Source organism: Lynx rufus, unplaced genomic scaffold (genome assembly GCF_022079265.1).
Source record: "Lynx rufus isolate CCGP_SWC_20201006 ecotype Redwood Valley unplaced genomic scaffold, mLynRuf1.p SCAF_7, whole genome shotgun sequence".
Taxonomy (NCBI): Eukaryota; Metazoa; Chordata; class Mammalia; order Carnivora; family Felidae; genus Lynx; species Lynx rufus.
In genome coordinates, this window is record NW_025814889.1 from 88,264,404 (window position 1) to 88,284,844 (window position 20,441).

Sequence of the window (20,441 nt, forward strand, 5' to 3'; positions counted from 1 at the left end):
TTTGAGAGAGAGAGAGAGAGAGAGAGAGAGAAAGAACACAAGCAGAGGAGGGGCAGAGAGAGAGGGAGAGAGAGAATCCTCAGCATGCTCCACACTCAGCGTGGAGCCAAGGTAGGGCTCAATTATAGGACCACGAGATCACGACCTGAGCCCATATCAAGAGTCAGACGCCTAACTGACTGAGCCACCCAAGTACCCCTTGTTTACTTTCTTATGTATCTCATCTCTAGAAATCTTGTAAATACCAATGTAAGCATACTCTGTATTTGCAGGAAAATTATAAGGACTCAAAGCACATTGAAACAAATTATCTTTTTATCTGTAACTCTGAAAATTTGAATTTCTTTGTGGATTCCATTGCCAAAAATCACTATATTAATTTGTATGAATCAAATAGGTTTAGACTTTTCTTTTTCCTTCTCAGTTGTCTGTATATTCATGTTGCTTTATTATTTTATTTTTATTTATTTTTATTTATTTTTTATTTTTTTTAAATTTTTGTTTATTTTTCTTTTTATTTATTTTTTAAAGATTTTACTTTTACATAATCTCTACACCTAGCATGGGGCTTGAACCCACAACCCCAAGACCAAGAGGTGCACGCTACACCAACTGAGCCAGCCAGGTGTCCCATAATAATATAACCTTTTAGAGCAGGTTTTTTGGCAATGAGTAAAACTTCTTTGTTTTCTTTTGGCTGGGTCTTTCTACCATCTTAATTCTCAGGTTTCTTACTGAACATTTTTCATTTTCCATACTTTGTTCTTATTTTATTAAGTTCAGTTTTCTGAAATTAATTTTATGTGTTTGTGTACAATAAAGAAGGCAATGAAACAAAAGGCCTAATAATAGAAACTGCACATCTTATGTCATTTTGTATTAATGCAGTCGTACTATAATTCATTATAGTTTTTAGCTCAACGGCAGCCCTGCTTACATTAAAGTTTTGGGTGTATTGAGTATGTTGAAAATCATATTACTTAAGAAAGCAGACAGCATAGTGGGTAAGAGCACTGACATAGGAGTGGGGCCATCTGGATTCAAACCTTGACTGTATTACTTTATAACTGAGATGTTTTGGACAAGTTACTTAACCTCTCAGGAACTCATTTCCTTATCTGTTAATGGGAATTATACTTAACTCATAGGGTCATTATGAGGGTTAAGTCACTTAAAATAAATGACTCCTTAGAGTAGTACCTGGCATGTAAGTGCTTTTAAAATGCTTGCTACCACTATTATTATCCTCATTATTTCCTTTCCTTAAGAGAAAGTGATGCTATCCGTATCCTTTCCCATCAAAAAGCCGTATTTTAAACTAGAATTTTAAAGACCAAAACTGTAAATAACTAGGAGTAGGAAATTTACTTCTAAATTTGGAATTGTGTATAATGGCTAGAAAATAATAAAGATACTGACTTCAGCTGTCAGTAACACAGAATCAGTGTTAGTTGTAGTTATTCTACTTATAGATTTAAGCCTTCTACTACATGGAGTAGTAGAGACATACCCTACATTGAAAGTCATGACCTACTTTGGACTCTATCACCTACTTCCTGTTGACCTTGGACTGGTCATTTTTATTTCATAGTCCAAAAAATATTTTAAAGCTCAAATTGAAAACTTGCATTAGTTAGCTGAAGCTAAAAATGGCAGTGCTCACTAGGAGAACTTAAAACAATGCACATTTTCAGTTTCATGAGGTTTTGTTTTTTGTTTTTCAAATAATTGATTACTTTGGAAATCACAAAATAGTATTTTATGTCATGTATGTACTTGTTCTATAACTGAAGTTCATCAGTAATATTGAACAGTAGGGTGTTTCAGAATGTTGCTTGGAATAGTAAGGCCTTAGTTTTTATATAATACTAATATTTGAGCATATTTCATCTTGGAACATTTATAAGTCCTTTAACTTAATATATACTCTGAGACTTTGAATAACCATGCCTTTATAATGCTTAGCTTTCTTTTGTTCTTTAAGCTGTTTTGGCAAGGCAGTGTAATAACAAAGAAATACAAATAAAATCAAAATTAGCTAGAAGAAAACGAAGGCTTTGGACATCATTGAAGACTATCATAAATAAATAGTTGAAAGGAGAAAAAGAAAAAACATGATTAAAGATGAAAAACATAAAGACTGTAATCTGGTAGACACTTGAAGTTTATTAGGAGTTCATTCAATCATCCTTGGAGTACTGAAACATGGTGCTTGTCCTCTAGAATACACTTGGGCTGGGGGGTTGGGGATTCATACAAATGGTCTGTGGACCTTAAGTTAAAAATCACTAAGTACTACCCAAAAGAATTCAGATGAAACATGTTCACACAAAAACCTGTTCACTAATATTCATAGTGGTATTTGTCATAATAGCCCCCAAATGAAGACAATCCAAATGTTTGTCACCTGATGAGTGGATAAAGTAAATGTGGTATGTCCACAAATTGGAATATTCAGCCATAAGAAAGGATAAAATACTGATGTATGCATGCTACAGTATAGATGAATCTTGACGATGTTATGCTATGTGAAAGAAACCAGACACAAAAGTCCATATATTGTATGATGTCACTTATGGGGTATGTCCAGAATAGGCAAATGTGTAAAGACAGAAAGTAGATTAATGGTTGCTACAGGTGGGAGAGGAGAGGATGAGGAGTGACTGGTCAAAGTACAGAATGTGTTTCAGGAGTGATGAAAATATCCTAGAATTAGAAGTGGCACAACTTTGTGCAGATACTAAAAAGCACTGAATTATATAATTTAAGAGGTGAATTTTATAGTATATGAAATTGTATCTCATTACACTTTTTGAATGTACCATGCAGAGAGAACTGACAAAAAATACAAATCATACTTTATCAGTTATTTTATTTCAACTAAATATTTGTGAAGATAATTTTTAAAATTACCTCCATCTTAGAGAATTAAGGATCTTATATGGCCTGTTTCTACCTGCAATATTCACCATCTCTACTTATAATTTATAGGTAAACTGTGTTAATCATCAGTTTTTTAGAAGCTCAACCAATTTTTTTGATATGCTCAAAGTGTTTAGTAAGGATACTAAGCATAAGTTAAAAAAAATAACCATTAGTTTGAGTTTTGAGACCAGAATACTTAACCTATGCATCATTAAATAATTTCCTGATTTTTTTGATCGCTGGAATTAGGAGTGAACTTTTGAGTTTCTGACTTGGTATGCTTTCTTTCCTCATAAAATATTTTAAGATCCACTTCAGTGTTTGATACATGATCCCTGTCACATTTATATTATTACTGTCTGTTCCTAATAAGCTTTTTTTTTTAATTCATAGCCCATCCTCAGTTACCTCCACCATTATCACCATTTTTTTTGTATCACTGAACACTTATATTACTTGATTATAAATTAGAATTAAACACAGCTTTTATCTCCAGAGATACAGATAGGATCTGTGAAGCTACATTAGTTGTAGCAGTTATGAAATTCCCAGCATTGGTTCCAGTTTGGGTACATGTCATTAAAATTTTTCCTGTAGTTTCCTACTAGCAGATTATAGAATTAGTCTAGGACTTGCACACCAGAATGCAAGTTTCATGCAACAGAGACTAAGTGCATCTTGTTCACAGCAGGATCTTGAACACCATCTTGCTCAAACTCAATGCTGTATATGGTACAAAGCATCTGATACTCAATAAATATTTGTTGAGTGAAAAACATCTAAATCAAGTAAAGATCTGGTACCCATAACAGAGTACATGTGCACGAGTGCTTGTGTGTATTCTAATACTTATAAATAGAAAAACCAAATAATGCTAGAGCAAAAATAGCCCTAGATACAAAACTGTATATTATAACTCTAAATCTAAGGTAACTAACACTGCTTTTACATTTACAACATGAAAGAGAAGAATTTAGGCTCAAATACCAGAGAAGTTTAGGGTCAAATTGCGGCCTTGTCATTTGCTTACAGTACATTCTTGGTCATTTTACCAGCATTCAAAGCCTCAGTTTCCTCTTCTGTCAATTACATGAGGATAATACTTGCTACATGTGGTTACTCTGGGAACTTATGAAATAATACAAATTAAAGCTCTTAGTACAGTGGCTGGCTCTGTAATTTTTCGCTGTCATTACTGTAACAATCATTAACATCTTATTCTCAGCTGTTTTTAAGTAAATATTTCACTGCTTTGTAAGTTTAATACCATTTTACCGCTCATTCTAATTAGGAGCCACATGGTTTAGAATTCACCTTGGTTCTCTCAGAATAACTGATTTCCATTGATCTTGCTGGAATAATTTTCTGCTTTAGAAAGTCTGAATCAGCCCTGTTTTGTTTTAGATGTTCTCTATCTTTAATGTAAAGATCTTTAATACATTATGTTTATTACAAATTAGTGATTAATGGCCAGTCTCTGAGTGAATGGGTTCAGCAGATAACCAAGACTCTTTTAAGTCACTGGCAGTGTAAGTGAATTCAGGTATCCTCACAGTAGTAATTTTTGTTGTAGCTGCAGATGATAGTAATACCCTCACTTTTTATTGTTTTTTTCATTCATAATACTGAAAGGAGTTTAATTTTACAGATTTTATTTAATTCAGGATTGGACCAAGCATTTTTTGTAGTTAAGAAATTCATGTTTGTAATTGGTATAGTCCTTATTATACTAATAACTTTAATTAAAAATACTGTTCTTTTAAATAAATGGTAATGTCTAACCTGGGTGAGAAAATAAATCCTTTTTGTCATTTGAATACTGCTTATTGGGGCGCCTGGGTGGCGCAGTCGGTTGAGCGTCCGACTTCAGCCAGGTCACGATCTCGCGGTCCGTGAGTTCGAGCCCCGCGTCAGGCTCTGGGCTGATGGCTCAGAGCCTGGAGCCTGTTTCCGATTCTGTGTCTCCCTCTCTCTCTGCCCCTCCCCCATTCATGCTCTGTCTCTCTCTGTCCCAAAAATAAATAAACGTTGAAAAAAAAAATTAAAAAAAAAAAAAAGATGAATACTGCTTATTTCCAGGGAACATGTTACTTTTAAAAATCAAGTGTTTTATTTGTTTATTTTTTAGCATACCTCCAGATAATCTCTCTATTCAAGAATTTCAGAGAAATGAAAGTATTGACGTTGAGGTGAGGAAGCGGTTTAAAACATTTTCCTGTAACCATTTGTGCAAACCAAATAGTAGAAATGTTGAAATTATGAAATTGCTAAAAGAACAAGTAGGGTTAGTAAGTTAAGATTGAACCTAAAAGCTTTAAAACTCTCACAGAGATTAAAGGTTGGTTCTTAAAGCACTGACATGATTTCCTTTTATTTGTTAGCTTTGTGCTGTGTGTATGTTGTCTAGATCCATAGTTGTGTCCATTTAATAATTTTAAAAAGTAGTTGATTCAGTAAAATCTCAGTCATTGAGCACGCATTTGAGAGTTTGTGCTACAGTTTGGCAAACCAGGTGTTTGTCGTTCAAACTAATCAATAAGTTGTTTAGATTTTTGTTTTTAACCAGCTGTAGATAGAGGCTCTCAAACTCTTGAAGCACGTAATGAGAGCTTGTTGAAGAATATATTTTGTTGATTATAAATTGACTTTAAAGAAGTAGTTCTTTTGGTTATAGATTTTTTTGTTGGGGGTGGTGGTTTGATGATTTTCCTTTAAGCAGGATGAAAGAACTTTTAAGTAAATGAAGTAAATTACCTTAAAGTATATCCAAAAAGTATACGTATAAAATATTGCTTTTTGTCCGTTTCTGTATTAAAACTCTTGTAAACTTTTCTTCTTTTTCATCAAAGGGCAAAAAACACATTATATATTAGAAATGAGCTATTTAACAAAAATGAATGTAATTTTCCTTTCTCTTTTGTCTCGTTTATGGTTATAAAAAGTGATTTCAATCTTATTCTTAATTCTGTTTTGGATAGTTTATTCTAGCATGGATACATTTCATATAACATCAACATTTACTAAAATGGTTGCATAGTAAACAGTCTATAGTATTGACTATTTTGTAATAAATTTATTATTATTACTAAGACAAATGAGGGAAATGGACTACTCATCCTGTATGTTAACATTAAAATGTTTGTGTACTTCAAGGAAGATTCTTTAGCTGATTTTCTTTTAAAATAAAATTTAGGTTTTACTCTAGATACTGTCATTTGAGTTGGTCTCTTTCAAGAAAAACAAAATGCATTTGAGTTTGCCTCTTTTGTTCTAGGTAGTTCAGCTTATCAGCACTGAGATACTACCTTATGCCAATTTTATTCCTAAGGAATTTGTTGGTCAGATAATGACTATGCTTAATAAGGGCTCAATACATTCTCAGTCATCTTCATTTACAGGTATGTTATTTTAATGATTTATTAAAAATGTATTGAAGTACTTTGGAAGAAGCTGACTATATAAATGTTTACTCCTGTGATTATGGTAAAATGTAAACTGGAGAATGGTTAAGGTAATTTCTAAGAACATGATAGAACATTAAGCTTTCTGAGGGGAAAATGTGAATATTCTGTTAAACTGTGCTAAGGACTTTGAAGAACATTTAAATGTGTGTAGTCTGGCCACTAGATGTCTCTCATACTGCTTACTTCACAAACTACAGCACTTCTTTTTCCCAGCCCAAACAAGTTTTAAAAGTGATGTGGTTAAGTGCAGATTTAACAAAAATAATAGTCTCAGAAAAAATAATTAAATACTACTTATATTAATACAGTCAACTTTTTATTATTAAAGAGTATATAAAAATTTCTAGATACATTTTTATAAAATGTGTGTTACAAACAATATAATCAGATGTAAATACTTTAAGCTTAATAAGGATTACTGAGTTGCCATGTATACTTTTTCTAGCAGTTTCTGATGATACCTCTTGCCATTTATAGTATTAAATATACCAAGGTAAGGAAGGTATTTGGACATTTCTTCCAATGACTTTCCCATTGGACACAAACTTCTCAACTTTAACTTGGAGGGTTTTTTTTTTAAACATATACATAGAAACATATACATAGAAACAGGACCAGGCTTCTATAAAGACCTAGGTTCCAGGGATCAGTTTTGGTCCCCACCATTCTTAAGTATGACCTGATAGCCAAAGCTTTCAGAGAAAATCTTTCAACATGAAAGAGAAAAAACAAATAAAGAGGGAGTAAAAGAAACTGAGAGGAAACAGATAAAATTCAGAGCCATAAAAACATTACTCCAAAAAAGCACAATTATAATTAGGATGTTCAAAGAGATAAAAGATTTATATTCATGAAAAAAAATACTGTTAACAAGGAGGAATCAGAATAAGAAGGAGCTCATAGAAACTAAAAATGTGACAGCTGAAATAACAAGTCCAGTGAAGGGTTACAAGAAAATATAAGGAGGTAAACCAGGAAGTAGAGAAAGACAAAAAGTAGACAACATAAGAAGAAATAAAATGAATCCAAGGGGTCTAACATCTGACAATAGGTCTTCCAGAAAGAGAAAATAGAGCAAAGCTAACAGAGGAAATTATTAAATACATAAACTGAAGAAATCAGTCTCCAAATTAAAAATGGCCACTCAGTGACCAGAACAGTGAAAGAAAAAGATCCACAAGAAGGCATGTTGTTAGGAAATTTCAAAATACCTGGGATAAAGAGAAGATTCTACAAGATTTCAGAAAGAAAAGAAAAAAGTCCAACACAGAAGAATTGTATCAAGAGGACATTGGACTTTTCAGTAGCAGCACCGTATGCTAAAAGACGTTGATGCAGTAGTTTGAGAGTTAGAAATGGAAAGGATTTTTAAGAAGGAGTTTTAAATGTGGGCCCATTGTTGGCAGAGTATAAGTGTAGAATGCTAATTTTCAAACGTCAGCATGTATTATAATCAGCTGCAAGGGCAAGTTATTGCTGGACTGTACTCTCAGAGCTTCTGATTCAGTACGTATGGGGTGGGATATGAGAATTTGCATTTCTAACGAGTTTTCTGGTGATGTTGATGCTGCTAAGGAACAACTCTTTGAGTACCACAGTAAAGTAATGATATTTTCAGAAATGCAAGTTCTCAAAAATGTTACTTCCTATTCAGAATAGTCTTTCTGAGACATTCTAGAATGTGCTCCATGAAAACAAAGGAGTAAGCCAAGGAAATGGAAGGTATGGATCTAGGAAGTGGGGTATACAATAAGAGAATAAAAACAATTCCCAGGCTATGACAAAGACTAGTTCTAGGAGATAGCGGGACAGCAGGTCTAGAGAGCAGTAGTCCAGAATAGAGCTCAGGTCTGGCTCTAGAAAGATGTTGCTAAGAGGAAAGTAGGAAGGGGGGAGGAAGAAGAAAGAAAGAAAAATCACAAGCTTGACCTTGTGGCAAACCATTGAAAAGTATTTTATAGTGCTGTCAAAGAGTATGAAAAAAAACAAGACAAGAAAAATACTAAGTAGAAATGATGAGAGTTGACAGTCTTGCCTTGTTTTTGATCTTGAAAGGGGGAAAATTGTTATATACATGCTGTTAGCTGGAAGGTTTTCATAGATGCTCTTCATCAGTTGAAGAATTTCCTTCTGTTCCTAGTTTGCTAAATTGTTATCATTAAGGTTATTAATTTAACTTCCTATTAACCATCAAAAGTTGTTAATTTTACAGAAGCAGAGATTGATATTCGTTTGAGAGAGGAATTTTCGAAAATGTGTTTTGAAACATTGCTCCAGTTTTCCTTCAGTAACAAAGTCACAACACCTCAAGAAGGCTATATCTCACGAATGGCACTCTCAGTACTTTTAAAGAGGTCTCAAGATGTACTTCATCGCTATATAGAGGATGAAAGATTAAGTGGTAAATGCCCTCTTCCAAGGTATAGATTTTATTTTATAGATGAAGGGAATATGCTGTCATAGTTATTAATTTAAAAAAAAAAAAGCTTTGAGCACCAAGTTGTTTTTATAAGTGATGTGAATGTAACCTGAAGCTGTTTATAATTTTATTTATTTTATATGGTGTAAATATTTATAAGTTTTGCTGCAGATATATTAATGCATTTTATTTTGGGATGCTTTTTCAGACTCGTCATGAAGGTTAAGTAATATATGATATGTGTACCAAGTTTCCTTTTTGGATTTAAAAGAAAATTTTGAATTCTAAAATATGTTTTCTCAAGGATTTCTGGATAAGGACTTGTGGATCTGTATGAGCACATAGGTGTGGACCTCTCTAGAGAGAAAATAATTGATAAATCCCCATACTCTGGGAACTTCCTAGTTAGTTTTACAATTTTTTTTAGATTTCTCTACAAGTCAGCTAGCATTTTAGATCTTCTTTTTATCTAGTTTGCTTAATTTAGCCCTTGTTCCTAAACTAATTTGCTTTCCACTTAGCCAAGCTGTGTCAGTGGAAGGGGCTCTAGGTCTTTCTGCTAAGCCAAAGCTAATCAAAGTTGGGATAGAAATCAGAATTCATCAAAAAATGTAATCATAAATTTGAGTTATGTCACCAATCTATTTTTTTTATGTGGGAATTAGAGTTTAAAGCAAAACAAATGAAACAAAATAATATTGGAAGATAGAGTTATCAAAGTCAGGATAGAGTTTCAAAAATCATTATGGGTCCATCTCTTGAGGTACTATTGGAGAGGTAAATCATCAGCCCCAAATCTTTGTGCACATTCTTATTTACTTATAATAAATTTTTGGAGTTAGAATTACTTGTCAAAAGATTAAAAACATTTTTGGGGCGCCTGTGTGGCTCAGTCAGTTGAGCGGCCGACTTCGGCTCAGGTCAAGATCTCGCGGCCTGTGAGTTCGATCCCCGCGTCGGGCTCTGTGCTGACAGCTCAGAGCCTGGAGCCTGTTTCAGATTCTGTGTCTCCCTCTCTCTGACCCTCCCCCGTTCATGCTCTGTCTCTCTCTGCCTCAAAAATAAATAAACGTTAAAAAAAAAAATTAAAAAAAGATAAAAACATTTTTAAAATTTCTTTTAATGTTTATTTATTTTTGAGAGACAAACTGTGAGCAGGGGGAGGGGCAGAGAGAGAGGGAGACACAGAATCTGAAGCAGGCTCCAGACTCTGAGCTGACTGCACAAAGCCAGATGCAGGACTTGAACTCGTAAACCGTGAGATCATGACCTTAGCTGAAGTCAGAGGCTTAACTGACTGAGCACTCAGGTGCCCTAAGATAAAAACATTTTTAAAGCTTTTGATATGTATTCCAAATTGCCTACCAGAAATTTCTACCAATTTACATTCTCCCAGAAGTATATAAATGTCCTTTTCTCAGTTTTTAGCATTTTAACATTATTTGCCATTTTATGATTTATTTTATCTTTTTTAAATTTGATGAATGAAAAATAGTTACATGGTAGTTTGTTTTTTTTTTTAAATTACCAATGCTTAATAGTCATTTGTATTTCTATTTTTAAGATCCACTATATTTTGAATTTCTAAAATATAAATTATACCTCCTCGTATTCAGATTTATATATAAAAACATTCCAAAGACAGGTGTTAGTAATTTGGTTATGGGCATGATTGAAAATTGATTTATCATAATCTCTGAAGTATACTTGGAAAAGCAGTAATAAAGTTGCTTTGCTTGGAATATTTTTATTTACTAGATTATAACATATTATTTGACTTCAGAAAGCAGCTTTTCCTTCATTTTTCATGTTTTTAGTGTTTATTGCTTTTAAATTGAGTCTTACTTATAGTTGTCCTATAAAGTATTGTATTGTATCATCCTGTGTTTGATGCAGCATCATTACATTATTTTCTAAACTACATTGCAACACAGTAACTTCTTCTATGCTTACAAAGGGAGGCTTGAAATAGTACTCTGTCATAGTATTAGAAAAATTTTTTCTGCAGAATGAAAACACAGATTGGTGTCAGCAATGAGGGGAAAGGGAGGAAACTATGTAGGGATAAAGAAGGGAATGAAGCTACTCTTGTTCATCCTTTACTCCCAAGTTCATTCTTCATTACTGATGTCTCCAAATAGGAGACACCTTAGGATTAGTTTTGAGCATGTTTCTTTTTGTTGTATTAGACAATCAAACAAGTACTATTATAATTTTAAATGTTCTTTTAACAGCATGATAAAATATGTGCCAGGAGGTAATAGTGGTTTTTATTTCCATTTAAGCTTTGGCAAATCCCTTTTGGTGCTAAGTAGTTAAAAAGAAAAAAAACCATTTTTGTAGAGAAGCCTTAAAAGCATATATTATAAAATGTCTTAATGTTAAATAATTATATGAAATATTTTACAATTATCTTACAAATTTAGATTTGCCTGAATAGTTTGCCTCCCCCTCCCTTTGAAATTGATAACTTATGGTAAAAATAACTATAAATCTTATTTGCACGCTGAAGTATATGTTAATAAAATATTTTAATAAGAATTTAAAACTAAAATTAACTTTGTATTGTGTTCAGTATTTTTCCGAAATATATCTATTTGTATAAACCTAGTAAACACACATGGCATATCTTAAAATCATGATGGAAATAATTTCCCATCTGTTTTTTAGGCAACAAGTAACAGAAATTATATTTGTTTTAAAAGCAGTCAGTACTCTCATTGATTCACTTAAGAAAACTCAGCCTGAGAATGGTAAGTGCTTAGAAACTCAGTTATTCTAAACTCATAACATTTATGTTCTATTTCTGATGTACTTTTCTATTATTAAGTTAACTGAATTTTAGGAACATAACAACTATTAGACTTCCTTTTTCCCAGTCCTTATGACAGCAAAGCATCAAGTCCATTAGGATGTCAATTAAGTAAATGTTTTAGCTTCTTAATATTAAACAACAGTTTGGCTTTTTTTTTTAATTTTTTTTTATTTAACTAAGTTGGTCTGAAGTTAGGGTGTTGCATGGATAATTAGTATTTCGTATAAGTTTAATGTGGAGCATCACTGAGTTTTGGGTGGGAGTAGCCTTCATCCTGCATGTGTACTGAATTATGGTATAAGTATAAACTGTTCAACTTTGAATCATTTTATAGCCTTATCTCATTTGTTTCCCCTTTCTGTTACTCATCTCTCTTCTCTCCGTTCTTTACATTGTTGCTAGAAATGATTTTTCCAAAAGTGCAGCTTTGATCATTCATTTTCCCATCCTTGTAAAACAAAACAAAAAATTTTCATGTACCATTACCTACCAAATGCAGAGAGTACTATTGTCAGCCTCTATTAGGTTTATGCTTTATTTCCACTAGATTTCACGTATCCTGTTTCCCACCAAAATAAATTTTCAGTCTACCCAAGTTTTTCTAACCTTTTGCTTATTTCATTCTCCTACCTATGTCTACCTAGTTCAAATACCACTCCACTTTTTAACCTTGTTTTTAATCTTTAGTGGTGAATGATTTCTCTTTTCATTGAACTCGTAGCTAGTTTATGTGTACCTTTGTCCGAAGGCACTCTATATGTATTACTGTTACACATATAGATGAATCAGTCACTTCCCTTAACTTGTAAACTTCTTGAGAGGCTTTTTGGGCCATATTTTGTTCTATTTGAATCCTCTACAGCATTGCTACTCAAAGTGGTTTGTTTGAGGATAGGATAAAGAGCTGGCATATTTGTGTCACTAAACACAGTGGTTTAGTTGACATTTTTTATACAACAAGAGTTTGTTAAAGAAGGAAGTGTGTTGATTTACATTCTGGCCCAAGCACATTAGCAGACTGGCACTTTACGCAGCAGTACTTTTAATACCCAAGAAGAAGGTTCCTAATAAATGCCTAATAAATGAATCATAGGATATTTGTTCCTGGCAGTTATTATGTAATAAAAGTAAAGACATATTTTTTCATTTTCAAAATTTACCCACTAGTACTTTGGCCTAAAAAGAGTGAGTATTTTACTAAACCTTAAGGAGTAATAGATTTGTACTTATTCAATACAAAGTGAGGGGGGTGGAATTTGGTGGGTTTTTTTTTTTTTTTAATCTTTCTTTATTTTTGAGAGAAAGACAGAGTGTGAGCAGGGGAGGGGCAGAGAGAGAGAGGGAGACACAGAATCTGAAGCAGGCTCCAAGCCCTGAGCTGTCAGCACAGAGCCCAACGCGGGGCTCAAACTCACAAACTGAGATCATGAACTGAGCCGAAGTTGGCCGATCAAACGACAGAGCCACCCAGGCGCCCCGGGAAGGGTGGAATTTGTAAGAAAATTTTTGGAGCAGTATCTTGACTTCATCCCATCAAATTCAAATTTGAGTTCTCATCAAAAATGTTCTGGTTGATATTTTAGAGAGAGAAGTCATGCATTAACTTCCTAGTGACCAGTAAAATCTTTATTAGATCATAGGATAGAATTGGATTCTTAATTCAAGTCTAAAATATATTTAAGACTTAAACAGGAAATTCTCCAATTCCCATGTTATTGCTATAGTATATTAAATATAACCAGTATATTTCAGTGCATAGTGCTTGCGTTATTTTGTAGAATTTTTAGACAGCTGTCAAGAATTTAACCAAAATTTGTATAAAGGAAGAAAAGGGAAGAAAAACTGAGTAACTTTTTTTTTTTTTTTTCACAGCTAGTGGGCCAAGAATAGGGCAGTGTAGTAATGGTAAATGATTTAACTTACTGTTAAAAATTGTCGGGGCGCCTGGGTGGCGCAGTCGGTTAAGCGTCCGACTTCAGCCAGGTCACGATCTCACGGTCCGTGAGTTCGAGCCCCGCGTCGGGCTCTGGGCTGACAGCTCAGAGCCTGGAGCCCGTTTCCGATTCTGTGTCTCCCTCTCTCTCTGCCCCTCCCCCGTTCATGCTCTGTCTCTCTCTGTCCCAAAAATAAATAAACGTTGAAAAAAAAAATTTAAAAAATTGTCTAAGAGAGTTTGAATTGTGGCTCTGGATATATGAAGTGAAATTTTAAATTAAATGTAACCATAAATGAAGATGATATTGTAACATATTAGAAAGCTATGATAAGCTTCATTAAGAAACAGGAAAAAAGAAGATAACTAAGAAAAAGCCAAGCCTTTCCAGTGGAAATATGTTGGATTGCTCGTTGCCAGTCCAAAATTGTTTAAAACATTAGTCATTTGTGTTAGGGTTTTCTAGTGAGAGAGGAGGCATTTTTTGGACTTATTTTTAATTTGGGGGAATTTTGTTTTTATCATTTTACTTGATCTTTACTTTAAAATTTGTATAGGCAACCCTCCTACAAAGGCATGTCTGTAGTTCCCTGTCTTTGGACACGTAAGTATTGGAGGAAAAGAAATGTAGACTTGGAGAAGTCTGGGGCCAGCTTGCTCCATGCAGGCTCAAGATCAACCATCCAACAGAGAGAGAGAGAGAGAGAGAGAGAGGGAGAAAATAGAATTTGAATAGCTAGTAACCACATACACATGTTCCAAAAATTCAAAAATATACAGGGAAAAGTTTTGAGATAGCTTTATCCTATTTTATATCTGCCTAGTTCTTACCTCGCCATAGGTAACCATTTAACCATTTTTATTAGTTTGTGGATCTTTCCATGAGTTTATTACATAAATACAATATATATATACTCCAGTATTCGCCCAGTTTTAAACATAAATGAATATGCATAGTAGCCCCATATTATACCTACTGTCCTGAATACTCTTTATTTTTCTCCGCTTCATAAAATTTGGAGATACTTCCATATCAATACATACAGCTTTTTCATTCCTTTTGGTAGGTAAGCCCAAGATCTGTAGTGGGATTTTTTTTTTTTTTTAATTCATTTCTTTACTTTGGGAGAAAACACAGGTGGGGGAGGGGCAGAGAGAGCAAAAGAGAGAGAGACAGAGAATCCTATGCCAGCTCAGAGCCCGATGCATAGCTCCAACCCACGAACTGTGAGATCATGACCTGAGCTGAAGTTGGATGCTCAACTGACTGAGCCACCCAGGCACCCCATATGTATGGTAGGTTTTAAAAACTATATTTTAAGAAATTTGAAGAGCCTTCCCTGAGTTTAGGATGTGATCTTAAACAGTGTATTTTAAAAAAAATTTTTTTTTTACATTTATTTATTTTTGAGACAGAATGTGAGCAGGGGAGGGGCAGAGAGAGAGAGAGAGAGAGAGAGGGAGACACAGAATCCGAAACAGGCTTCAGGCTCCGAGCTGTCAGCACAGAGCCTGATGTAGGGCTTGAACTCCCAAACCATGAGATCATGACCGGAGCCGAAGTCAGATGCCCAGTTGGCTGAGCCACCCAGGGGCCCCCTTAAACAGCATATTTTTTTATTTTCCAGAAGTAAACCAAGAATTAATTTTGTCAGTTGACTCTCCACCTGGGGCAATCTAAATAGGTTTCAATCTGTGCAACCTTTTTTTTTCCCCAGTTTTTCTGTTGTTGCAAAATACACATAAAATATTTATCTTCAGCCATTTTTAAGTGTATAGTTCAGTGGTATTAATTAATTTCATAATAGTGTGCAACCATCACCATGATCTATCTCCATAACTCTTTTTATCTTGTAACTGAAACTCGACACTCATTAAACAATAACTCCTTATTCCCCGCTCCTCCTAGCTTCTGACACCACCATTCTATTTTCTATTACTATGACTTTGCTCTCGGTATCTCATATAAGTTGAGTCATAAAATACTTGTCTTTTTGTGACTGGCTTTATTGCTTAGTATAATGTCATTGAGTTTCATTCATATTGTAGCATATTGGAGAATTTCCTTTTTAAGGCTGAATAATATTCCATTGTGGTGTGTGTGTGTGTGTGTGTGTCTCATATTTTCCTTATCCATTCATCCATTGGTAGACACTTGGGTTAATTCCACATTTTAGCTATTGCGAATAATGCTGCTATGAATGTGTGTACAGGAATCTCTTCAAGACCCTGCTTTGTTCTTTTGAGTATATACCCAGAAGTAGAATTGCTGGATCATATGGTAGTTCTATTTTTTATTTTTTGAGGAACCACTGTATTATTTTCCACAGTGGCTATACCATTTTACATTACAACCATCAGTGAACAAAAGTTCTAATTTCTCCACATCTGCACAAATACTTGTGTTTTTTTAAATTTTTTGTTTTGATAGTAGCCATTTTAATCAGTATGAGTTGGTATCTCATTGTAGTTTTGATTTGCATTTCCCTTATGTTGGAGATGTTGAGCATCTTTTCGTGTACATTATTGGCCATTTGTATATCTCCTTTGGAGAAATGTCTATTCAAGTCCTTTGCCATTTTTTGAATTGAGTTGTTTTTTGTTGTTGTTGAAGTCCCTTTGTTTACACCTCTATGATCAGAAGCAGCGATCAGAGCACAGATACCCAATATTTGGAGGATATGGTCTTTTTGCCCACTGTGGCCTGCTGCAGGCAAGCTGCTCCAGGAACACGTGCACAGCTGCCTACCACATGGCTAGGGGTGAGGGATGGGTAGCTACTACTGTGCTAAGAGCTGAAATTGACCGAAATTAACCACAATATATTATCCAAGTCTACCTCTGGAAGTTGCAAGCCTTCAGTAGACTCCAGAGTTCCAAAATAGTTGTATCAAGCCGATTCTGCCAATACAATTGTTGTCTAGGTGGGTAGACAGATTCCAGGTACTTCCTCTCTGCCATTCTTCCAGAATCCTCTCTGTGCAATCTTTTGTTAAATGATTAGTGGAAAGTTTCATAGAAGACAGCTGGAGCAGACTGTTTAAAACTTCTCTTTAAACTGTTTGTTTTCTGTTAAGCAAGGAAAATTCTTTTTACAAATGAGATCTCTTATGGATTCCCAAGATATAAAACAGATAAAAACAGCACTGGCCTGAGTCCCTCCTTCACCATTACCCATCCACTCCCCTCCCTTTTTCTTTTTCCCATTTCCAGTCTGAGGAAGCCTCTGTTTGGGTGAAGAAGGGATTGCATGAACAGTTCAGCATTTCCCAAGATTTGTACTCAGGAATGAATATTAATGATGATGAGTGATGTCAGTAGATATTGAATGTAAAAAAATCCCATAATCAAATTAATTTTGGAAATCCTGGATTAGATAAAGTTAAGCCTCTTTTTTACTGCAAGTTTTTAATAAATTCGTGTGAATTATGAATCCCCCAAAAGGAAGATAATATATACAACATGTGCCAAACTTCCCTGGTCATTGTTTTTATAAGAAGTATTTTGAAGAATACTAGTGTAAGAAATGCATTCCTTTATTCTCCAACAGAAGCTGAGATAAAGAGAATTGGAGTGAAAAATAGAATCAAAGTTCCTTGTGTATAATATAGTATCTTTCTTTTATGCTAGACTGCCTCCTAGATTTGAGACTTGTTTCATAGTGTCATATACATATACTGTGTAACAAAATCTGTCAGCTGGTTTTGTTGCGTATTGCACGCTCAGCAATATGCACAGCATTTACAGAAAAATAGACATGTAATATGTGATCTCAGAGTATAAGGAAATTATAAACTAAATGGGATGTAACACTTTTTCCCATTCACCAAATAGTGTTCAACTGTACTACTTGTTGGTGATAGTGGAGAGGAACACGGACGTGTCTCTTCACACTGAAGTTTAAATCTAGTGATATCTGTTAAAGATTAGGAAGCAGTACAAGAGAAGAGTGGATCTTTGGTCACTTGAAACTAAAATCAGTATCAAGGACATTACTGGGGAAACCATTTAAATATTTATATTTTTAGCATACAACTGCATAAGAAATTGAGTTGTTTTCTAATTCTAATTCTTCTTGAAATATGCACTACATTGTCTGGCACTTACACTGAAAATGACAGAAGTTTGAATTCCAAGTTACTTTGTTAGCTTCCAAGGCCTTCACAAATTGAAGTATCATTTAAAATGGACTTTAGCACATTCCTTGGTATGGATGACTCTGTACTCTGACCATATGTTTCCCCCTCATATCTTATTCGATCTATCGGGAAGTCTTCCAAAGATTAAAAAAGAAAAGGGTATAAGCTTGTGGAATCTCCATATTGGGGGATTTTTTTCTTTGCCTTGTATTTAAAGGATTGTGTTATGTTAATTGGATAATCTCTGCTATTTAAATACACATGTTTTTGAGATTTTATACTTTTTAATTGCAGTTGATGGAAATACCTGGGCACAAGTGATTGCTTTATACCCAACTCTAGTCGAATGCATCACCTGCTCGTCTGCAGAAGTCTGCTCTGCACTTAAAGAGGCACTCGTTCCTTTTAAGGATTTCATGCAGCCACCAGCATCCAAAGTTCAAAATGGAGAATCTTGACCAGCTATAATAATTTTAAAGAAGAAAGATTATCTAAAGACTGTTTGATCCTCAGTGAGTCTTCTATGAGAAGGACATTTCTTACTACCAATAATTCTTGGCAGCTGTTGTTCGCCTCCTTTAAATTGTACTTACCTGAGTTCAGTAATTCATATTACAAGCTTACATGTCAACAAAGGCTCCTGAGTGAGCAGCGGTGGAAGCCTTTAGTAGGTTAAACTGATGGAGAGTTAGTTAATACTGCAACATACCTGCTACTGTATCTTCAGTTGGTGATTTAAAAGTGAGCTTATGTACAGTTTGTGGTGTATGTGTTAATGATGTACTTTTTAAAAAGAAAGAAAAGATATTTCATTCAGTCAGATTTATTAGGCTGGTGTTTTTGCACCCTTTTTCAAGTACAAATTGTACTAAAATTTTATGCAAGATGGTACTGTAACATTCCATATTATCTATAACCAGCCTTTGTAAACAAAGGGAACTGATAAACGTGTGTATAATAAATGGTACAGTTCTGTATAAAATAGTTGCATTTATTATTTAAATTTTTAAAGTATTGATAATGTTAAATGCTTGAAGCTGTATTTATTATTAATACAAAATTGTTTGCTTTCATTTTTACTTATAATTTGCCTTCTTAAGTGGCAGGTATGCTTACCATATGATCATGCAGTTATCTTTAGTGCTTATTTTAAATGTATTTACTAGTGACTATTAAACATCTGACCAGAAAGGTCATGTGAACACAGCAGCAAATAGTTTATGATTTGCTGATTTTGCAACTTTGAAGTATAGTTATTAGCTTAATACATTGGGATATATTGTAGCATTCTGACTCCATCATACCTCATTTCTTTAAATATCTTTCCCAGCTTTCACGTAAGTCTGTTTTTATATTTGGTGTTTGGATTTTAAAGACTTTTCATATTATATTTCTACTGATTTTCTTTTTCTCACTGACTAAGCATTTATCACTGTCTTTGAATTATGATCCAGGCAAGATGATTCCAGATTTCCTAAATTTTGCCTGTGAAGTTTTGTTCATTTCAGTGCTTCATTTTGTAATGTCTTCTCAAGAAAAAAAATAACTATGCCAACCCATAAATATAAAATGTGTGTGTGTTCTAAAACAATGAGAAGTGTATTTTTGGAGACAGTGAAGCATTTAGAAGTACAGTAAACTTTCTGTCATGGAGTGAATTGCTAATTTTGTTTCACTTTTCTATCTTAGTGAAGAAGAAAAATGCTCTTGAGTACATTACTTGTTTCTTAAAAAACTAACCTAGCTTACTGTATTTTTTATTTAATGGATTGTGGTATTATCATATTAGTTACATTTGCATAAACATTTATGTGAAGACACAAAGATGTTTAAAACAATGATTAAGAAATCATAATGGTTTCAGTATTATGTTAGTGTGCTGGAAGTCCTTTGATTTTAATAGAATTTATACATTGCAGCCTCTCCAGAATAATTATAAAACTAGGAGAAGATATTAGAATTGAGTAGTGAATGAGATACAATTTTGAGGCTGTTGTAATTGTGAAATTATTTAATTTGCACTATTATCTGTAAACATGGTAAGCTTTTATCGAGGAGATATTATTTTTATTTACATGAATTAATGAATTTCTATTTTATAATTTCACCTAAAATTAGGGTAAATTAATATGGCATTTCATAGATTCTGTCTTCAGCATTTTCCTTAAAGTTGTAAAAAAGAAAATACCAAGCTGTGTATTCAGTTTATTTCCTATATTTGGATATGTTACATTGGGAGTTAGAAAGATCTGCGTATCATTGATAAAGTACTGAAATAGACTAACAAGGGTAGCGTGCCAGTTAAGTAACATGTTAAAAATATTGCCATGAATTTACATGAAGTGAAAATGTTTATTCCTGAGAAATAATCGATTGATTGCAATCATAAAAGTTATTCTCCAGTGAAAGTTAAATACAAATCAAAGGTATACAGCATACATTTATGTAAGTTGAGTAGTTTTAGTGAATATCGTATTAGCCTTCAATACCAGGACCATTCCCTATAGAGCAAAGCATTGAATGTGTTGATACCATAGAATATGGTAATCGGTGCCAGTCTTAGTGACAAGCAAAGTGGGCTGCCCGCTTGGTGGTATAATTTGACAGGTTTTTTTCCTCCCAGAATATCTCCTGCCACCCCAGGGGTCACTATCAGCAGTTGAGTCACACATTCCTCTTAGTCTGCATTTTCTATGATATCCTGGTCCCTGGGGAGGTTAACACCATGAGTGCCCTTGTCTTGTTG

The 20,441-nt window shown here is 33.9% G+C and overlaps 1 protein-coding gene and 1 non-coding gene across 5 annotated transcripts in view; both read left to right on the forward strand.

Moving 5' to 3' along the window:
- MON2 (MON2 homolog, regulator of endosome-to-Golgi trafficking) overlaps positions 1 to 19,353 on the forward strand; it is a 119,849-nt gene extending 100,496 nt beyond the window's left edge. For all 4 annotated transcript variants that reach the window (XM_047064803.1, XM_047064804.1, XM_047064805.1 and 1 more), the window contains 5 exons: positions 5,054 to 5,114; positions 6,200 to 6,323; positions 8,602 to 8,809; positions 11,479 to 11,561; positions 17,990 to 19,353. In XM_047064803.1, coding sequence (XP_046920759.1) covers positions 5,054 to 5,114; positions 6,200 to 6,323; positions 8,602 to 8,809; positions 11,479 to 11,561; positions 17,990 to 18,153 — 640 coding nt within the window. In that variant the 3' untranslated portion in view covers positions 18,154 to 19,353. The remainder of the gene's footprint in view (positions 1 to 5,053; positions 5,115 to 6,199; positions 6,324 to 8,601; positions 8,810 to 11,478; positions 11,562 to 17,989) is intronic.
- Positions 14,118 to 14,248, forward strand: LOC124502807 (small nucleolar RNA SNORA38). The gene has a single exon (XR_006960055.1). It is a non-coding gene; the product is annotated as a small nucleolar RNA SNORA38 (small nucleolar RNA).
- Positions 19,354 to 20,441: the final 1,088 nt, after the last annotated feature.